The sequence below is a fragment of the Schistocerca nitens genome, chromosome 5 (genome assembly GCF_023898315.1).
Source record: "Schistocerca nitens isolate TAMUIC-IGC-003100 chromosome 5, iqSchNite1.1, whole genome shotgun sequence".
NCBI lineage: Eukaryota > Metazoa > Arthropoda > Insecta > Orthoptera > Acrididae > Schistocerca > Schistocerca nitens.
The window spans coordinates 443,763,996-443,780,395 of NC_064618.1; the positions used below are offsets into that span (position 1 = coordinate 443,763,996).

The 16,400-nt window shown below is 41.3% G+C and overlaps 1 protein-coding gene across 1 annotated transcript in view; it reads left to right on the plus strand.

Moving 5' to 3' along the window:
• LOC126259911 (cell growth-regulating nucleolar protein) overlaps positions 1 to 16,400 on the plus strand; it is a 65,063-nt gene that overhangs the window by 33,636 nt on the left and 15,027 nt on the right. The window contains exon 4 of the mRNA XM_049957001.1: positions 11,909 to 12,956. Coding sequence (XP_049812958.1) covers positions 11,909 to 12,956 — 1,048 coding nt within the window. The remainder of the gene's footprint in view (positions 1 to 11,908; positions 12,957 to 16,400) is intronic.

Here is a 16,400-nt window from a genome sequence, read left to right on the forward strand (position 1 = left end):
ATGTCCTATCATCCTGTCCCTTCTCCTTATCAGTGTTTTCCACATATTCCTTCCTCTTCGATTCTGCATAGAACCTCCTCATTCCTTACGTTATCAGTCCACCTAATTTTCAACATTCGTCTATAGCATCACATCTCAAATGCTTCGATTCTCTTCTGTTCCGGTTTTCCCACAGTCCATGTTTCACTACCATACAATGCTGTACTCCAGACGTACATCCTCAGAAATTTCTTCCTCAAATTAAGGCCGGTATTTGATATTAGTAGACTTCTCTTGGCCAGAAATGCCTTTTTTGCCATAGCGAGCCTGCTTTTGATGTCCTCCTTGCTCCGTCCGTCATTGGTTATTTTACTGCCTAGGTAGCATAATTCCTTAACTTCATTGACTTTGTGACCATCAATCCTGATGTTAAGTTTCTCGCTGTTCTCATTTCTACTACTTCTCATTACCTTCGTCTTTCTCCGATTTACTCTCAAACCATACTGTGTACTCATTAGACTGTTCATTCCGTTCAGCAGATCATTTAATTCTTCTTCACTTTCACTCAGGATAGCAATGTCATCAGCGAATCGTATCATTGATATCCTTTCACCTTGTATTTTAATTCCACTCCTGAACCTTTCTTTTATTTCCATCATTGCTTCCTCGATGTACAGATTGAAGAGTAGGGGCGAAAGGCTACAGCCTTGTCTTACACCCTTCTTAATACGAGCACTTCGTTCTTGATCGTCCACTCTTATTATTTCCTCTTGGTTGTTGTACATATTGTATATGACCCGTCTCTCCCTATAGCTTACCCCTACTTTTTTCAGAATCTCGAACAGCTTGCACCATTTTATATTGTCAAACGCTTTTTCCAGGTCGACAAATCCTATGAAAGTGTCTTGATTTTTCTTTAGCCTTGCTTCCATTATTAGCCGTAACGTCAGAATTGCCTCTCTTGTCCCTTTACTTTTCCTAAAGCCAAACTGATCGTCACCTAGCGCATTCTCAATTTTCTTTTCCATTCTTCTGTATATTATTCTTGTAAGCAGCTTCGATGCTTGAGCTGTTAAGCTGATTCTGCGATAATTCTCGCACTTGTCAGCTCTTGCCGTCTTCGGAATTGTGTGGATGATGCTTTACCGAAAGTCAGATGGTATGTCGCCAGACTCATATATTCTACACACCAACGTGAATAGTCGTTTTGTTGCCACTTCCCCCAATGATTTTAGAAATTCTGATGGAATGTTATCTATCCCTTCTGCCCTATTTGACTGTAAGTCCTCCAAAGCTCTTTTAAATTCCGATTCTAATACTGGATCCCCTATCTCTTCTAAATCGACTCCTGTTTCTTCTTCTATCACATCAGACAAATCTTCACCCTCATAGAGGCTTTCAATGTATTCTTTCCACCTATCTGCTCTCTCCTCTGCATTTAACAGTGGAATTCCCGTTGCACTCTTAATGTCACCAAAGGTTGCTTTGACTTTCCTGTATGCTGAGTCTGTCCTTCCGACAATCATATCTTTTTCGATGTCTTCACATTTTTCCTGCAGCCATTTCGTCTTAGCTTCCCTGCACTTCCTATTTATTTCATTCCTCAGCGACTTGTATTTCTGTATTCCTGATTTTCCCGGAACATGTTTGTACTTCCTCCTTTCATCAATCAACTGAAGTATTTCTTCTGTTCCCCATGGTTTCTTCGCAGCTACCATCTTTGCACCTATGTTTTCCTTCCAAACTTCTGTGATGGCCCTTTTTAGAGATGTCCATTCCTCTTCAACTGTACTGCCTACTGCGCTATTTCTTATTGCTGTATCTATAGCGTTGGAGAACTTCAAACGTATCTCGTCATTCCTTAGTACTTCCGTATCCCACTTCTTTGCGTATTGATTCTTCCTGACTAATGTCTTGAACTTCAGCCTACTCTTCATCACTACTATGTTGTGATCTGAGTCTATATCTGCTCCTGGGCACGCCTTACAATCCAGTATCTGATTTCGGAATCTCTGTCTGACCATGATGTAATCTAATTGAAATCTTCCCGTATCTCCCAGCCTTTTCCAAGTATACCTCCTCCTCTTGTGATTCTTGAACAGGGTATTCGCTATTAGTAGCTGAAACTTGTTACAGAACTCGATTAGTCTTTCTCCTCTTTCATTCCTTGTCCCAAGCCCATATTCTCCTGTAACCTTTTCTTCTACTCCTTCCCCTACAACTGCATTCCAGTCGTCCATGACTATTAGATTTTCGTCCCCCTTTACATACTGCATTACCCTTTCAATATCCTCATACTCTTTCTCTATCTGTTCATCTTCAGCTTGCGACGTCGGCATGTATACCTGAACTATCGTTGTCGGTGTTGGTCTGCTGTCGATTCTGATTAGAACAACCCAGTCACCGAACTGTTCACAGTAACACACCCTCTGCCCTACCTTCCTATTCATAACGAATCCTACACCTGTTATACCATTTTCTGCTGCTGTTGATATTACCCGATACTCATCTGACCAGAAGTCCTTGTCTTCCTTCCACTTCACTTCACTTCACTGACCCGTACTATATCTAGATTGAGCCTTTGCATTTCCCTTTTCAGATTTTCTGGTTTCCCTACCACGTTCAAGCTTCTGACATTCCACGCCCCGACTCGTAGAACGTTATCCTTTCGTTGATTATTCAATCTTTTTCTCATGGTAACCTCCCCCTTGCCAATCCCCTCCCGGAGATCCGAATGGGGGACTATTCCGGAATCTTTTGCCAATGGAGAGATTGTCATGACACTTCTTCAATTACAGGCCACATGTCCTGTGGATACACGTTACATGTCTTTAATGCAGTGGTTTTCATTGCCTTCTGCATCTTCATGTCGTTAATCATTGCTGATTCTTCCGCCTTTAGGGGCAATTTCCCACCTCTATCCGCTCCTCCGCCGTCTTTGACAAGGCCGTTGGCAGAATGAGGCTGACTTCTTATGCCAGAAGTCTTCGGCCGCCAATGCTGATTATTTATCAAAATTTAGGCAGTGGCTGGGATCGAACCCGGGACCGAAGACATTTTGATTATGAATCAAAGACGCTATCCCTACTCCCAACATCACCACTGCTGAAGCCCAGGCCATCCGTGATCTGAAGGCTGACCGATCCATCGCCATTCTTCCGGCAGACAAGGGTTCCACGACCGTGGTACTTGATCATTGGGAGTATGTGGCTGAGGGACTGCGTCAGCTTTCAGACAACACTACATACAAAGTTTGCCAAGGTAATCCCATTCCTGATGTCCAGGCAGAGCTTCAAGGAATCCTCAGATTCTTAGGCCCCCTACAAAACCTTTCACCTGACTCCATCAACCTCCTGACCTCACCGACACCCCGCACCCCTACCTTCTACCTTCTTCCTAAAATTCACAAACCCAATCATCCTGGCCACCCCATTGTAGCTGGTTACCAAGCCCCCACAGAACGTATCTCTGCCTAAGTAGATCAACACCTTCAACCCATTACATGCAGTCTCCCATCCTTCATCAAAGACACCAACCACTTTCTCGAACACCTGGAATCCTTACCCAATCTGTTACCCCCAGAAACCATCCTTGTAACCATTGATGCCACTTCCTTATACACAAATATCCCGCACGTCAAGGGCCTCGCTGTGATGGAGCACTTCCTTTCACGCTGATCATCTGCCACCCTACCTAAAACCTCTTTCCTCATCACCTTAGCCAGCTTCATCCTGACTCACAACTTCTTCACTTTTGAAGGCCAGACATACCAACAATTAAAGGGAACAGTCATGGGTACCAGGATGGCCCCCTCGTATGCCAACCTATTTATGGGTCGCTTAGAGGAAGCCTTCTTGGTTACCCAAGCCTGCCAACCCAAAGTTTGGTACAGATTTATTGATGACGTCTTCATGATCTGGACTCACAGTGAAGAAGAGCTCCAGAATTTCTTCTCCAAACTCAACTCCTTTGGTTCCATCAGATTCACCTGGTCCTACTCCAAATCCCATGCCACTTTGCTTGACGTTGACCTCCATCTGTCCAATGGCCAGCTTCACACGTCCGTCCACATCAAACCCACCAACAAGCAACAGTACCTCCATTATGACAGCTGCCACCCATTCCATATCTAACGGTCCCTTCCCTACAGCTTAGGTCTTCGTGGCAAACGAATCTGCTCCAGTCCTGAATCCCTGAACCATTACACCAACAACCTGAAAACAGCTTTTGCATCCCGCAACTACCCTCCTGACCTGATACAGAAGCACATAACCAGAGCCACTTCCTCATCCCCTCAAACCCAGAACCTCCCACAGAAGAACCCCAAAAGTGCCCCACTTTTGACAGGATACTTTCTGGGACTGGATCAGACTCTGAATGTGGCTCTCCAGCAGGGATATGACTTCCTCAAATCCTGCCCTGAGATGAGATCCATCCTTCATAAAATCCTTCCCACTCCACCAAGAGTGTCTTTCCGCCGTCCACCTAACCTTCGTAACCTCTTGGTTCATCCCTATGAAATCCCCAAACCATCTTCCCTACACTCTGGCTCCTACCCTTGTAACCGCCCCCGGTGTAAAACCTGTCCCATGCACCCTCCCACCACCACCTACTCCAGTCCTGTAACCCGGAAGATGTACACGATCAAAGGCAGAGCCACGTGTGAAAGCACCCATGTGATTTACCAACTGACCTGCCTACACTGTGATGCATTCTATGTGGGAATGACCAGCAACAAACTGTCCATTCGCATGAATGGACACAGGCAGACAGTGTTTGTTGGTAATGAGGATCACCCTGTGGCTAAACATGCCTTGGTGCACGGCCAGCACATCTTGGCATAGTGTTACACCGTCCGGGTTACCTGGATACTTCCCACTAACACCAACCTGTCAGAACTCCGGAGATGGGAACTTGCCCTTCAGTATATCCTCTCTTCTCGTTAGCCACCAGGCCTCAACCTCCGCTAATTTCAGGTTACCGCCGCTCATACCTCACCTGTCATTCAACATCATCTTTGCCTCTGTACTTCCGCCTCCACTGACATCTCTGCCCAAACTCTTTGCCTTTACAAATGTCTGCTTGTGTCTGTGTATGTGCGGATGGATATGTGTGTGTGTGTGTGTGTGTGTGTGTGTGTGTGTGTGTGTGTGTGTGTGTGTGGGCGCGCGCGCGAGTGCGAGTGTATACCTGTCCTTTTTTCCCCCTAAGGTAAGTCTTTCCGCTCCCGGGATTGGAATGACTCCTTACCCTCTCCCTCAAAACCCACATCCTTTCATCTTCCCCTCTCCTTCCCTCTTTCCTGATGAAGCAACCACTGGTTGCGAAAGCTTGAATTGTGTGTGTATGTTTGTGTTTGTTTGTGTGTCTATCGACCTGCCAGCACTTTCGTTTGGTAAGTCACATCAACTTTGTTATGGTCCCAATGTCTGTAGACCTCTCCATTGATAACAACAAGCTGTGTTCTGTTTGCTAAAAACTCTTCAATCCAGCCACACAGCTGGTCTGATTTACTTTATCAGGCGACAGTGCGGGACTGTATTGAATGCCTTCTGGAAGTCAAGGAAAATGGCATCTACCTGGGAGCCTGTATCTAATATTTTCTGGGTCTCATGAACAAATAAAGCGAGTTGGGTCTCACACGATTGCTGTTTCCGGAATCCATGTTGATTCCTACAGAGTAGATTCTGGGTTTCCAGAAACGACGTGATACAGGAGCAAAAAACATGTTCTAAAATTCTACAACAGATCAACGTCAGAGATATAGGTCTATAGTTTTGCGCATCTGCTCGACGACCCTTCTTGAAGACTGGGACTACCTGTGCTCTTTTCCAATCATTTGGAACATTCCGTTCCTCTAGAGACCTGCGGTACACGGCTGTTAGAAGGGGCAAGTTCTTTCGCATACTCTGTGTAGAATCGAATTGGTGTCCCGTCAGGTCCAGTGGACTTTCCTCTGTTGAGTGATTCCAGTTGTTTTTCTATTCCTTGGACACTTATTTCGATGTCAGCCATTTTTTCATTTGTGCGAGGATTTAGAGAAGGAATTGCAGTGCGGTCTTCCTCTGTGAAACAACTTTGGAAAAAGGTGTTTAGTATTTCAGCTTTACGCGTGTCATCCTCTGTTTCAATGCCATCATCATCCCGGAGTGTCTGGATATGCTGTTTCGAGCCACTTACTGATTTAACGTAAGACCAGAACTTCCTAGGATTTTCTGTCAAGTCTGTACATAGAATTTTACTTTCGAATTCACTGAACGCTTCTCGCATAGCCCTCCTTACGCTAACTTTGACGTCGTTTAGCTTCTGTTTGTCTGAGAGGTTTTGGCTGCGTTTAAACTTGGAGTGAAGCTGTCTTTGCTTTCGCATAGTTTCCTAACTTTGTTGTTGTACCACGGTGGGTTTTTCCTGTCCCTCACAGTTTTACTTGGCACGTACCTGTCTAAAACGCATTTTACGATTGCCTTGAACTTTTTCCATAAACACTCAACACTGTCAGTGTCTGAACAGAAATTTTCGTTTTGAGCTGTTAGTTAGTCTGAAATCTGCCTTCTATTACTCTTGCTAAACAGATAAACCTTCCTCCCTTTTTTTATATTCCTATTTACTTCCATATTCGGGGATGCTGCAACGGCCTTATGATCACTGCTTCCGTGTTCTGCGCATACAGAGTCGAAAAGTTCGGGTCTGTTTGTTATCAGTAGGTCCAAGATGTTATCTCCACGAGTCTGTTCTCTCTTTAATTGCTCGAGGTAATTTTCGGATAGTGCACTCAGTATAATGTCACTCGATGCTCTGTCCCTACCACCCGTCCTAAACATCTGAGTGTCTCAGTCTATATCTGGTAAATTGAAATCTCCACCTAAGACTATAACATGCTGAGAAAATTTATGTGAAATGTATTCCAGATTTTCTCTCAGTTGTTCTGCCACTAATGCTGCTGAGTCGGGAGGTCGGTAAAAGGAGCCAATTATTAACCTAGCTCGGTTGTTGAGTATAACATCCACCCATAATAATTCACAGAAACTATCCACTTCTACTTCACTACAGGATAAACTACTACTAACAGCGACAAACACGCCACCCCCGGTTGCATGCAATCTATCCTTTCTAAACACCAACTGTGCCTTTGCAAAACTTTCGGCAGAATTTCTCTCTGGCTTCAGCCAGCTTTCCGTATCTATAACGATTCCAGCTTCGGTGTTTTCTATCAGCGCGAAGTTCCGGTACTTTACCAGTGCAGCTTCGACAGTTTACAATTACAATACCGATTGCTGCTTGGTCCCCGCACGTCCTGACTTTGCTCCGCACCCGTTGAGGCTGTTGCCCTTTCTGTACTTGCCCGCGGCCATCTAATCTAAAAAACTGCCCAGTCCATAACCCCTGCTACCTGTGTAGCCGCCTGCTGTTTGTAGTGGACTTCTGACCTGTCCAGTGGAACCCGAAACCCCACCACCCTATGGCGCAAGTAGAGGAATCTGCAGCCCACACGGTCGCAGAGCCATCTCAGCCTCTGATTCAGACCCTCCACTCGGCTCTGTACCAAAGGTCCGCAGTCAGTCCTGTTGACGATGCTGCAGATGGTGAGCTCTGCTTTCATCCCGCTAGCGAGACTGGCAGTCTTCACCAAATCACATAGCCGCCGGAAGCCAGAGAGGATTTCCTCCGATCCATAGTGACACACATCATTGGTGCCGAAATGAGCGACCACCTGCAGATGGGTGCACCCTGTACCCTTCATGGCATCCGGAAGGACCCTTTCCACATCTGGAATGACTCCCCGCGGTATGCACACGGAGTGCACATTGGTTTTCTTCCCCTCTCTTGCTGCCATATCCCTAAGGGGCCCCATTATGCGCCTGACGTTGGAGCTCTCAACTACCAGTAAGCCCACCCTCTGCGACCGCCCGGATCTTGCAGACTGAGGGGCAATCTCTGGAACAGGACAAGCAGCCATGTCTGGCTGAAGATCAGTATCAGCCGGAGACAGAGCCTGAAACCGGTTTGTCAGACAAACTGGAGAGGCCTTCCATTCAGCCCTCTGGAATGTATTTCGCCCCCTCCACACCTGTAGACGCCCTCCCACTCTACCAGGGGTGAGGGGTCAGCCTCAATGTGGGCAGTATCCCGGGCAGCCACAGCCGTAGTCCGATCGGGGGATGTGTGGGACTAGCTGGCCGTCCCCGACAAACCCCCATCCGGACCCCCACAGTGATGCCCATTGGCAACAGCCTCAAGCTGTGTAACCGAAGCCAACACTGCCTGAAGCTGGGAGCAAAGGGATGCCAACTCGGCCCGCATCCGAACACAGCAGTTGCACTGTCTATCCATGCTAAAAACTGTTGTGCACACAACGTCTGAACTAATCTACAGAGAGCACAAACAATTCGACACAAAATTTAAACGGTTATTAAAATACAAGACTGCCTAGTAAATGCAGTAATGCCAGCTACTTGCGCACTGCTGACACACTGCTCGGCGGCAGAAGGAGACTACGCGATTTTACACTATTCAGGTACTAAAACGCGATGCTGCAACTCTCAAACATTATAATATGCCCGAAATTTATGAATTAAACAATGCAAGTACCCAAAAACACGCAAAGAAATCAAGAATTAAACTATGTACCAAATAAGTGAGCTAAGAGTATACGACTTGCTGCCGGCAGCTACTTATCCAACGGTGGCAGGGAGCACACTGGCTGTGACCAAGCGACACTGGCCGTTCAAAACAAAAACAGAATTTTTATGGATGTAATTGATTATGCTGACATGATAGTCTTTGATTTTTAGCTTGCTGCATTGAACACATTTTTGACAAGAGAAGTCAGTGTAAAAATAGTAGAATGTGAGCTTAGAGAGCTTCCCTAATGTGCCATTCAGAGTGAACCATCTAACCAGACAAAATAGTAGTAATCCCCTAAAAAAGCACACTGGCCACTTTGGAGTGCTGTCTGTGGTGAAGAACTGGTACAAGGTGGTCATGTGACCCTCATCTGCTGATGATGTAAGTAATGGCAGTAAAGTGGTGAGTGTGGGATAGTCAGTTGTATGAAATAAGCGCAATAAGACAGATTGTTGAGGAGAGATAACAGAAAGAATCTGTCGTGTTCGGATGTGTCTGATCACACAGTGGATGAAGTTTCCCGTTTGTTGGTGTATCAACCCGGTCTTTCCAGTGTGTCCACGAGAAGTGGTGTAGCACTTGCAGCCATGTAACAAGGAGTAACAGCATCAGTCGTAAAGAAATTTTAACTGAATGGGGATCAGAGGACAACTTCACACTTTATCAGATACACTCGGGTTCAAATCTGACTATAGTTGCTGCTCTCAGGAATGCGCATCCTTCTCCTCCAGTTTCTTAGCAAACCTTGTGAAAGGAACTGGAAGGAGTTGACATTAGGTGACTGGTACCTTGCAGTAGGTAATTGCATGCTGGGTACTTACAGCAACACTCTTCAATGGACTGGACAACTCAAACTGAATAGTAGCCAGCTGACTAACGGTAGCAACAGAATAACAGTATCAACTCTTGAAATACACCCCGTCTTGTACAAGGGACAACTGCAACCTTAAGAAGACATATTGAATAATAACTGCTTTGCTGCTCCTATAAATAATTTATCTACTGACCACTTCCATAGCATAGAAGCCACATTATCAGGTTAAATTAGAAAAAGCGTTCACTACAATTGTGATTGAATTATAATTACAATCACTAGTGAGAGTAGAAGCAAATTACTTACATGGTGAATCATCACATTGAAGTTCCAACATGGACGGGACCAATCATTCCTTGTCTGTGAATAAATGAGGCAATTAACAGAGGGGTCCATGGTTCCTCAAGTGTGCGTAAAATATTGTTCTATAAACTGCAAGAAATGTCATCACAAACTAATGCAATAAAAAACCAGTGATGGGCTACACACCCAATTAAAAATTAAAATCCAAATGGACAACAGTGGGCCAAACCTAATAGATTAACCGTTGGATACATGGGCACAATCCACCCTGAGGCCTAAAAAGTAGGAAATTGCTGGAAGTGTCGACAAGAACCCTCTTAGTAATAAAAACAGTATAAAGGCAGTAAATGATGTGGAAATTTGCTTGAAAATGACATACCATAAATACAGCAGACTGCAGTGCATGGAAATGCAGTTGGTAAAGTGGTCAGCTGTAGACAGAGTAGTAGGAGCTATAGACCAAGTAGTAGGCCGCATCAGTGATGGAAATCGGTTCTGCACATGTGCAGTGGGGCAGTGTGACCTCCAGAAATTTGCATGGCATGGTCACATTCATTGACAAAAAATGTTATGCTCTTGCCCCAAATAACATAATAGAACAGTCACAGGTGACAGAAACATCATGAAAAAAAATTTCCGTTTGTCAAATGTTAAATAAGCACATACTGAGAATAACATTGGCAAAAAACATTATCAGAATATAAACGTACAAATTATTGAGGCATGCTGGCCACTTTCCCTCCTGCATCTCTATGTACAGCAGTCTTCTGTGTTTACGGTATGTCATTTTCACACAAATTTCCCTATCAGTTGTCACCTTTATACTGTTTTTATTATTAATTAGGTTCTTGTTGATAGTTCCCACATTTTCAGTACTTTTTAGGCACTCTGTATGGGTGGTATCTGTGTGTCCAATGGTTAACTGGTTAAGATGGACTTATTGTTATCCATTTGGATTTGTGTTAAATTTTTTAACTTTTTGACAGGGTGTTCTATCCCATTATTGGTTTTTTGTTGCATTAATTTGGAAGGATATTCCTTGATGGTTCTTAGTTTTAAAAAAAAGGCACACCTAAGGAACTGGAGACCCATACTTCCTGCTTACCTGATGATTGGCTTATTTTGCCATTTTTTTCGTAAACAAGAATGTGTGGTCCTGTCCTCGTTGCATCTTTAATGTCACGATTCACCATGTAAGTAATTTGCACATTTTTTTATAACTATAATTCAACCACAATTGTAGCAATGCCTTTTGTAATTTAACCTGATGAAGAGGCTTCTGGGCTATGAAATCAGTCATTAAATAAATCATTATTAAGAACAGCCAAACAGTTATTATTCGAGAACTTTTGAAATATTTTGCAAACATTTCCCCAGCATAGAAAGATCAGCAAAAGGATTGAAATTTAAATGCTGAATATAAGCATATTTGCAGCTATACAATCAGTTTTATGATTTATGCTGTAAGGGCACATTCAGTTGACATGAATACAATGAAACGTTTATGTTGAAATATTGTGTTTTGTCAGTTTTGTTGAATTACCATTGTTAATGTGTATACGAAAGTTGCTGTTCAGTCTTATATTACCAACGTGTAGCGATATTATTGTGAGATTCAAGTTTTGTGGTATCGTGTCTGTGAATTAATGGTGATTTCAGTTGGTATCTGCCAATGTGTGTTTGGGCAGTTAATATACATAACAGCTCTGTTGTACTTTTCATTCTTACATAATGCTAACTGTGACCAATTAGATAGCGAAACTGTTGTGTGTCGATTAGTCTTTGCTTGGTAATGTGAGGACGACACAATTTTAGAAAGCTTAGTACAAGTTCAAAGCAGTGTTTTTAGGTAGTCCAACATTATATAGATAAGACTTACATAAAATGTTTGCACTGTTTGTGGTTAACTTGAAGCTGACTTTCATGATGGTGTAAAATAACAGAAACAAGAATGGTATCATGGAGGATTTTTAGTAAATGTCTGTTGATCGTTTTATAAATGTGTGTTAATTATGCCCAAGAATTAAGAAAAACTAATAAGATTTTCTTTATTTTTTGCTCCTAATACATTTTTATCTAAATTTTTCTTATTTGTGTACTTTTCTTATTTGTGTACTTTCTTTCATGTCTCCATACAAAACTATAAAATTATGGTCAAAATTTCTTCAAAATTATTTATTTTTTCAGAACTTCTTAAAAAACAATCACATCAAAATCGCTCCACATGATATAGACCAGCTTTGGGATTTATTGGAGAAAGAGCATAAACGAGTGAAAGAAAATGTGGAAACATCTACTACAGACAAAGTTGCCGAGACAAAGGGAGAAGATTCTACTGCAGATGTGGGTAAGGATTCCCACAAACAAAATGGAGACTTGTCTGTGGAAATAGTTGAAGAATGTAAAGCCACACCAAAGGATAAAACAAAGAAGAGGAAGAGAAAGTCAAAAGGTGAAGCTATAGAAATTACTGAGAAAGATGCAGATGAGAGTGTACAAGCAGCAGAGAAACAAAATGAAACTGCCATGGACATTGATCAGGAATGTGAAGATACAACAAAGAGTAAAAATAAGAAGAAAAAGAACAAAACAGATACTGTGGATGGTAGTGAAACCCAAGAAAATGGGAATTTACAAGCTGCAGAAGTGCTAAACGAAAACACTTCAATGGAAGTTAAAAGTGAAGTTACACCAAAGGAGAAAGCAAAGAAGAAAAAGAATAAAAAAGAAAATAGAAGTGAAATTATGGATGATATTGAGAGTCATGCAAGTGGGAATTTTCAAGCTCCAGTAAAAGAAAATGAAACCATCCCTATAGAAGTCAGTGAAGAATCTCAAATTACACCAAAAAGGAAAATGAAAGAGGAGAAAAAGGAGACTGGAACTGAAGTGGTAGAAGGTGGTGAAATACAAGCACTTGAAGGAAAACAGGAAGATGTGGCATTAACAAAGAAGCAGAAAAAAGAGAAAAAGAAGAGGGAAAAGTATGAAGCTGAACTAAAAGAAATTGAAAATAGTCAGTTCAATGATCAGCCTCTGGAGGAAGATGATGATGATGGACAAAACAGAAAGAAAAAGAAATCTAAGAAAGATAAAGATGTAAATGGATTAGATAACAATGTAAATAGTGTCACAGGAGTGCATTCTGAAGAAGTGCCAATAAAACCTAAGAAAAAACGGCAGTTAGATGATGACCAGTTTGCTGAGCCATTGAAAAAGAAGAAGAAAGAACAAGGTAAAAACGTATAATCATTAATTCATTATTTATAGTAATGCTGAGTAAATCAAATTTTCTGTACATTATTGCCTATCTGATCCAGGTTTAGACTGAAATTATTAATATTACCTATGGCAGCAGAGTAAAAGGCCAAGTGGGGAGTGCGTACCAATTTTGGATTGGAAAGTTCTGGAACGGGCTGTAAGGTACACCTTAAGTCATTTTAAACAAGTTTACTCTAGGGCTTTAACTTTCAAATATTTGCTTCAAGTGAATGTTAAAAATAGAGGGTAGTAAGACAGAGCAGAAGGTAGATGGAAGAAAATTTAGTCCTGTAATGCATGTTCTATGTTTTCCTAATTCAGGATGTGAAATCGCATGTCCTTTCATACAGCAACTGAACATCTTATTACTTCTATAGGAAGGTAAATTTGTATGGCAAGATTGGCCCTGGGAATCAGCTGGTTGTATGTCCTTAACATGCCTCTGTAATCCTACCAGTGAAAGAGGACACACAATTCAATCATTGAGAGGTCAATTCTAATATAAAGGCACTCTGAAAAATTCCAGTGTTGCTGAATTTCTTCTATAAATTTAACATCATTAAAATTAATGAGTCTTTCTATTGGCTATTTTGTCCTGTTGTTAGTGTTTTCCTGTACATCATCAGATTCATTGTGTCCCGGACTTTCTTCTGTTATAATAATTATTCTTACTTCACATTTTCTGTCTCCATGTTTCACCTGCTGAAAGTTCTAATCATAATTGCAAGAGCCAAGAGGTTGGTTTTTGCTTCTTGTCCTTCTCTAGTTCTTTAGGTTTTGACTAACGGCAAATAAATGTTCCTCTTTTGTATCAAATAAAAATTTCTAGAATTTGAATTATTCAGTAATTTCACACAATATAGCTAGTGATATTTCCACCTAGACAGAGTGTAATGTGAGATATCATTCCAGTTAATTCCATTTAAAAAGCTTGTGTTTGTGTGGTTTTTTCTTTGAATACAAGGACTGTCCCAGGGAGCCGACCTGACATACAGTTAGTGGTTGTTGTATCAAACAAATTACTGTGATGGAAAGTACAAACTTTATAAAGCTTAAATTTGAAGTTTGATGATTTTACGTTGTATAGTATTTGTTTGGCAACCATCAACAGTGGACACTCTCAGAAAATTAGTGAATGTGATTCAAACTACTCATTATTATGTCATATAGTACATTCATTTGAAAAGTCTTAGTCCAGCTAATATTAAAGCTGAGATAGATTTTTCTCTGTGAGAGTCTGCTCCTTCATTTACTAGAGTAAAATATTGGGTGAGCCCATACAACCTGCCCATGTGGACATTGAATGTGTGACCAAATGAGGTGAATATGCCAGAAATTATGAAGAAAATCCATAAAATGGTTTTTGGCGAGATCCGTTGAAAGTGCGCAAGCTAGCAGGCATCATAGGATTTGAAAGAGAGTTGGTCCAAATGGCTCTGAGCACTATGGGACTTAACAGCTGAGGTCATCAGTCCCCTGAAAGAGTGTCATACACCGCATACTGACTGAAAGTTTTATCATGAGGAAGCTGTGCACAAGATGGATGCCATGTGTCACAGTGGAACAAAATCAGCTTCATGAGAATTTTTCACTGCAATAAACCCAAGTTTTTGCATCAATTCATAACCATGGTGAAACAAGGGTCCATCACTTCACACCTGAGATGAAGGAATAGTCAAAACAGTAGATTGAAAGGGAGAATTGGTTCCAAAGAAGGCAAAGACAGTTCCATCTGTCAGTTTTTTTCCTATCTATTTACATGGGATAATATTCATTGATTACCTTGAGAAAGGATAAGCTGTTCGTGGTGAGTATTACACAAATTACTGCAGGGTTTGAGTGGTGAACTCAAGCAAAAACACACACTCTTTGCTAAAAATAAAGTTTTGTTTAATCAAGACATTGTACCAGTTCCCAAATCCATTATCAACAGGGCCAAAATCAATGAGTTAACTTTGGAATTGCTTCCTCACTGATCCCATTCACTGATTTTAGCCCTCTGATTATTTTCTATTTCCAAACTTGAAGAAATAGCTTGGTGACAATAGATTTGCCAAAAATAAAGAGGTGAAGACTGCAGTTGAAGGCTATTTTGTGGAACTTGATGGTTCTCACCATGATCACGATATCAAAGCTATTGAACATTGCAGGGAAAAGTGTATCGAACCAAAAGAGCCAAAAGGGGGGTATGTAGAGAAATAAACGTTTTTCCCAACATTTTTGTGTGTTCTTTGTTAGGTCAGGTATTTCTACAAAAGCCCTAGTATATGCATATCTGACAAGACAGTCCCCTCTTTGATATGAAGAGTTCGTCTGGTGATATCAGTAATAATTTTGTAGACCACACATTTTCTTCTCTTAAATGAAGACATGAGTGCAGTGAGGCTCCTCTTCAGTTGCCTTATTACAGTCATAGTAAGTAGTCCATTCAGTAAAGTAAACGAAGTCGTATGTGGTTTTTTAGTGATGAATAAACTTCCAGAAGTGTTATTGAAACAGTTCTGAAACTTGTCTCTTTGTGAAACGTGAGAACCAGCAACTCCTTTTCAATGGCTCTGCATTTTAAAAAAAGTAATTTTTTATGAGAAAGAATGCAATTTAAAATTTTTTCAACCTTGCATTACTTGTCTCAAAGATATTTTGGTTCATAATGCTGCAAAAATATTCCAAGGTTTTTAAAGAATTCTATGAAAAAATAATTCATGCCTTATTAATTTTATTACAGTGTGAAATTTTTAAGTCATTTAGATTTTGAAACAGGAATGCACACAGTCCTAGCCATGGCACAAGAAACAATTTTTTTTACCTTGTTGTGATAATCCTTAAAAAAAAACTGCTGCTGTGGCTGTGTGCTTTTTTATTTGTTCTCAGCACTATTGGTTCTAACTTTAGAGCACTATGTGCATTCTGACCTTAGAGCACTGTGTACATTCCAGGGTTAATAAAATATCTGACGTCACCTCTGATATTACTGATTGAATGAAAATTGCAGTTGCATTGTTGATGGCTCTTAGTTCTCAAAGAGGTTGGTTACATCATGACTTTCATAAATAAATTTTCTGGAAGTGCAATAAATAAGTATTAGAATAGTGATCAGGTGAGTTACTGAAATTGCTTTAATTGGTATGAATTGTTTGTAATAAGAGAATTGAATGTTTATTAGAATAGTTTCATAAATAGTGCTCAGTGGTGTGTACTGTGAGCCTGAACTGAGTACCAAGCAGAGTCCTGGTCTAAATTTACTTGAAACAAAAATATTTAAGTCTGTAGACAGAATCGTGAGCCCCACACAGTATAGACAAAGTTTTAAAAAGTCCTATACCCTGAGTGCTAATGTTGAGCTGTTGGAGGCTAAATAACAGTCCTGGCTGTTTGTTGTTCCACAAAATAATTCCTTAAGTCCCACCTGGGGATAACA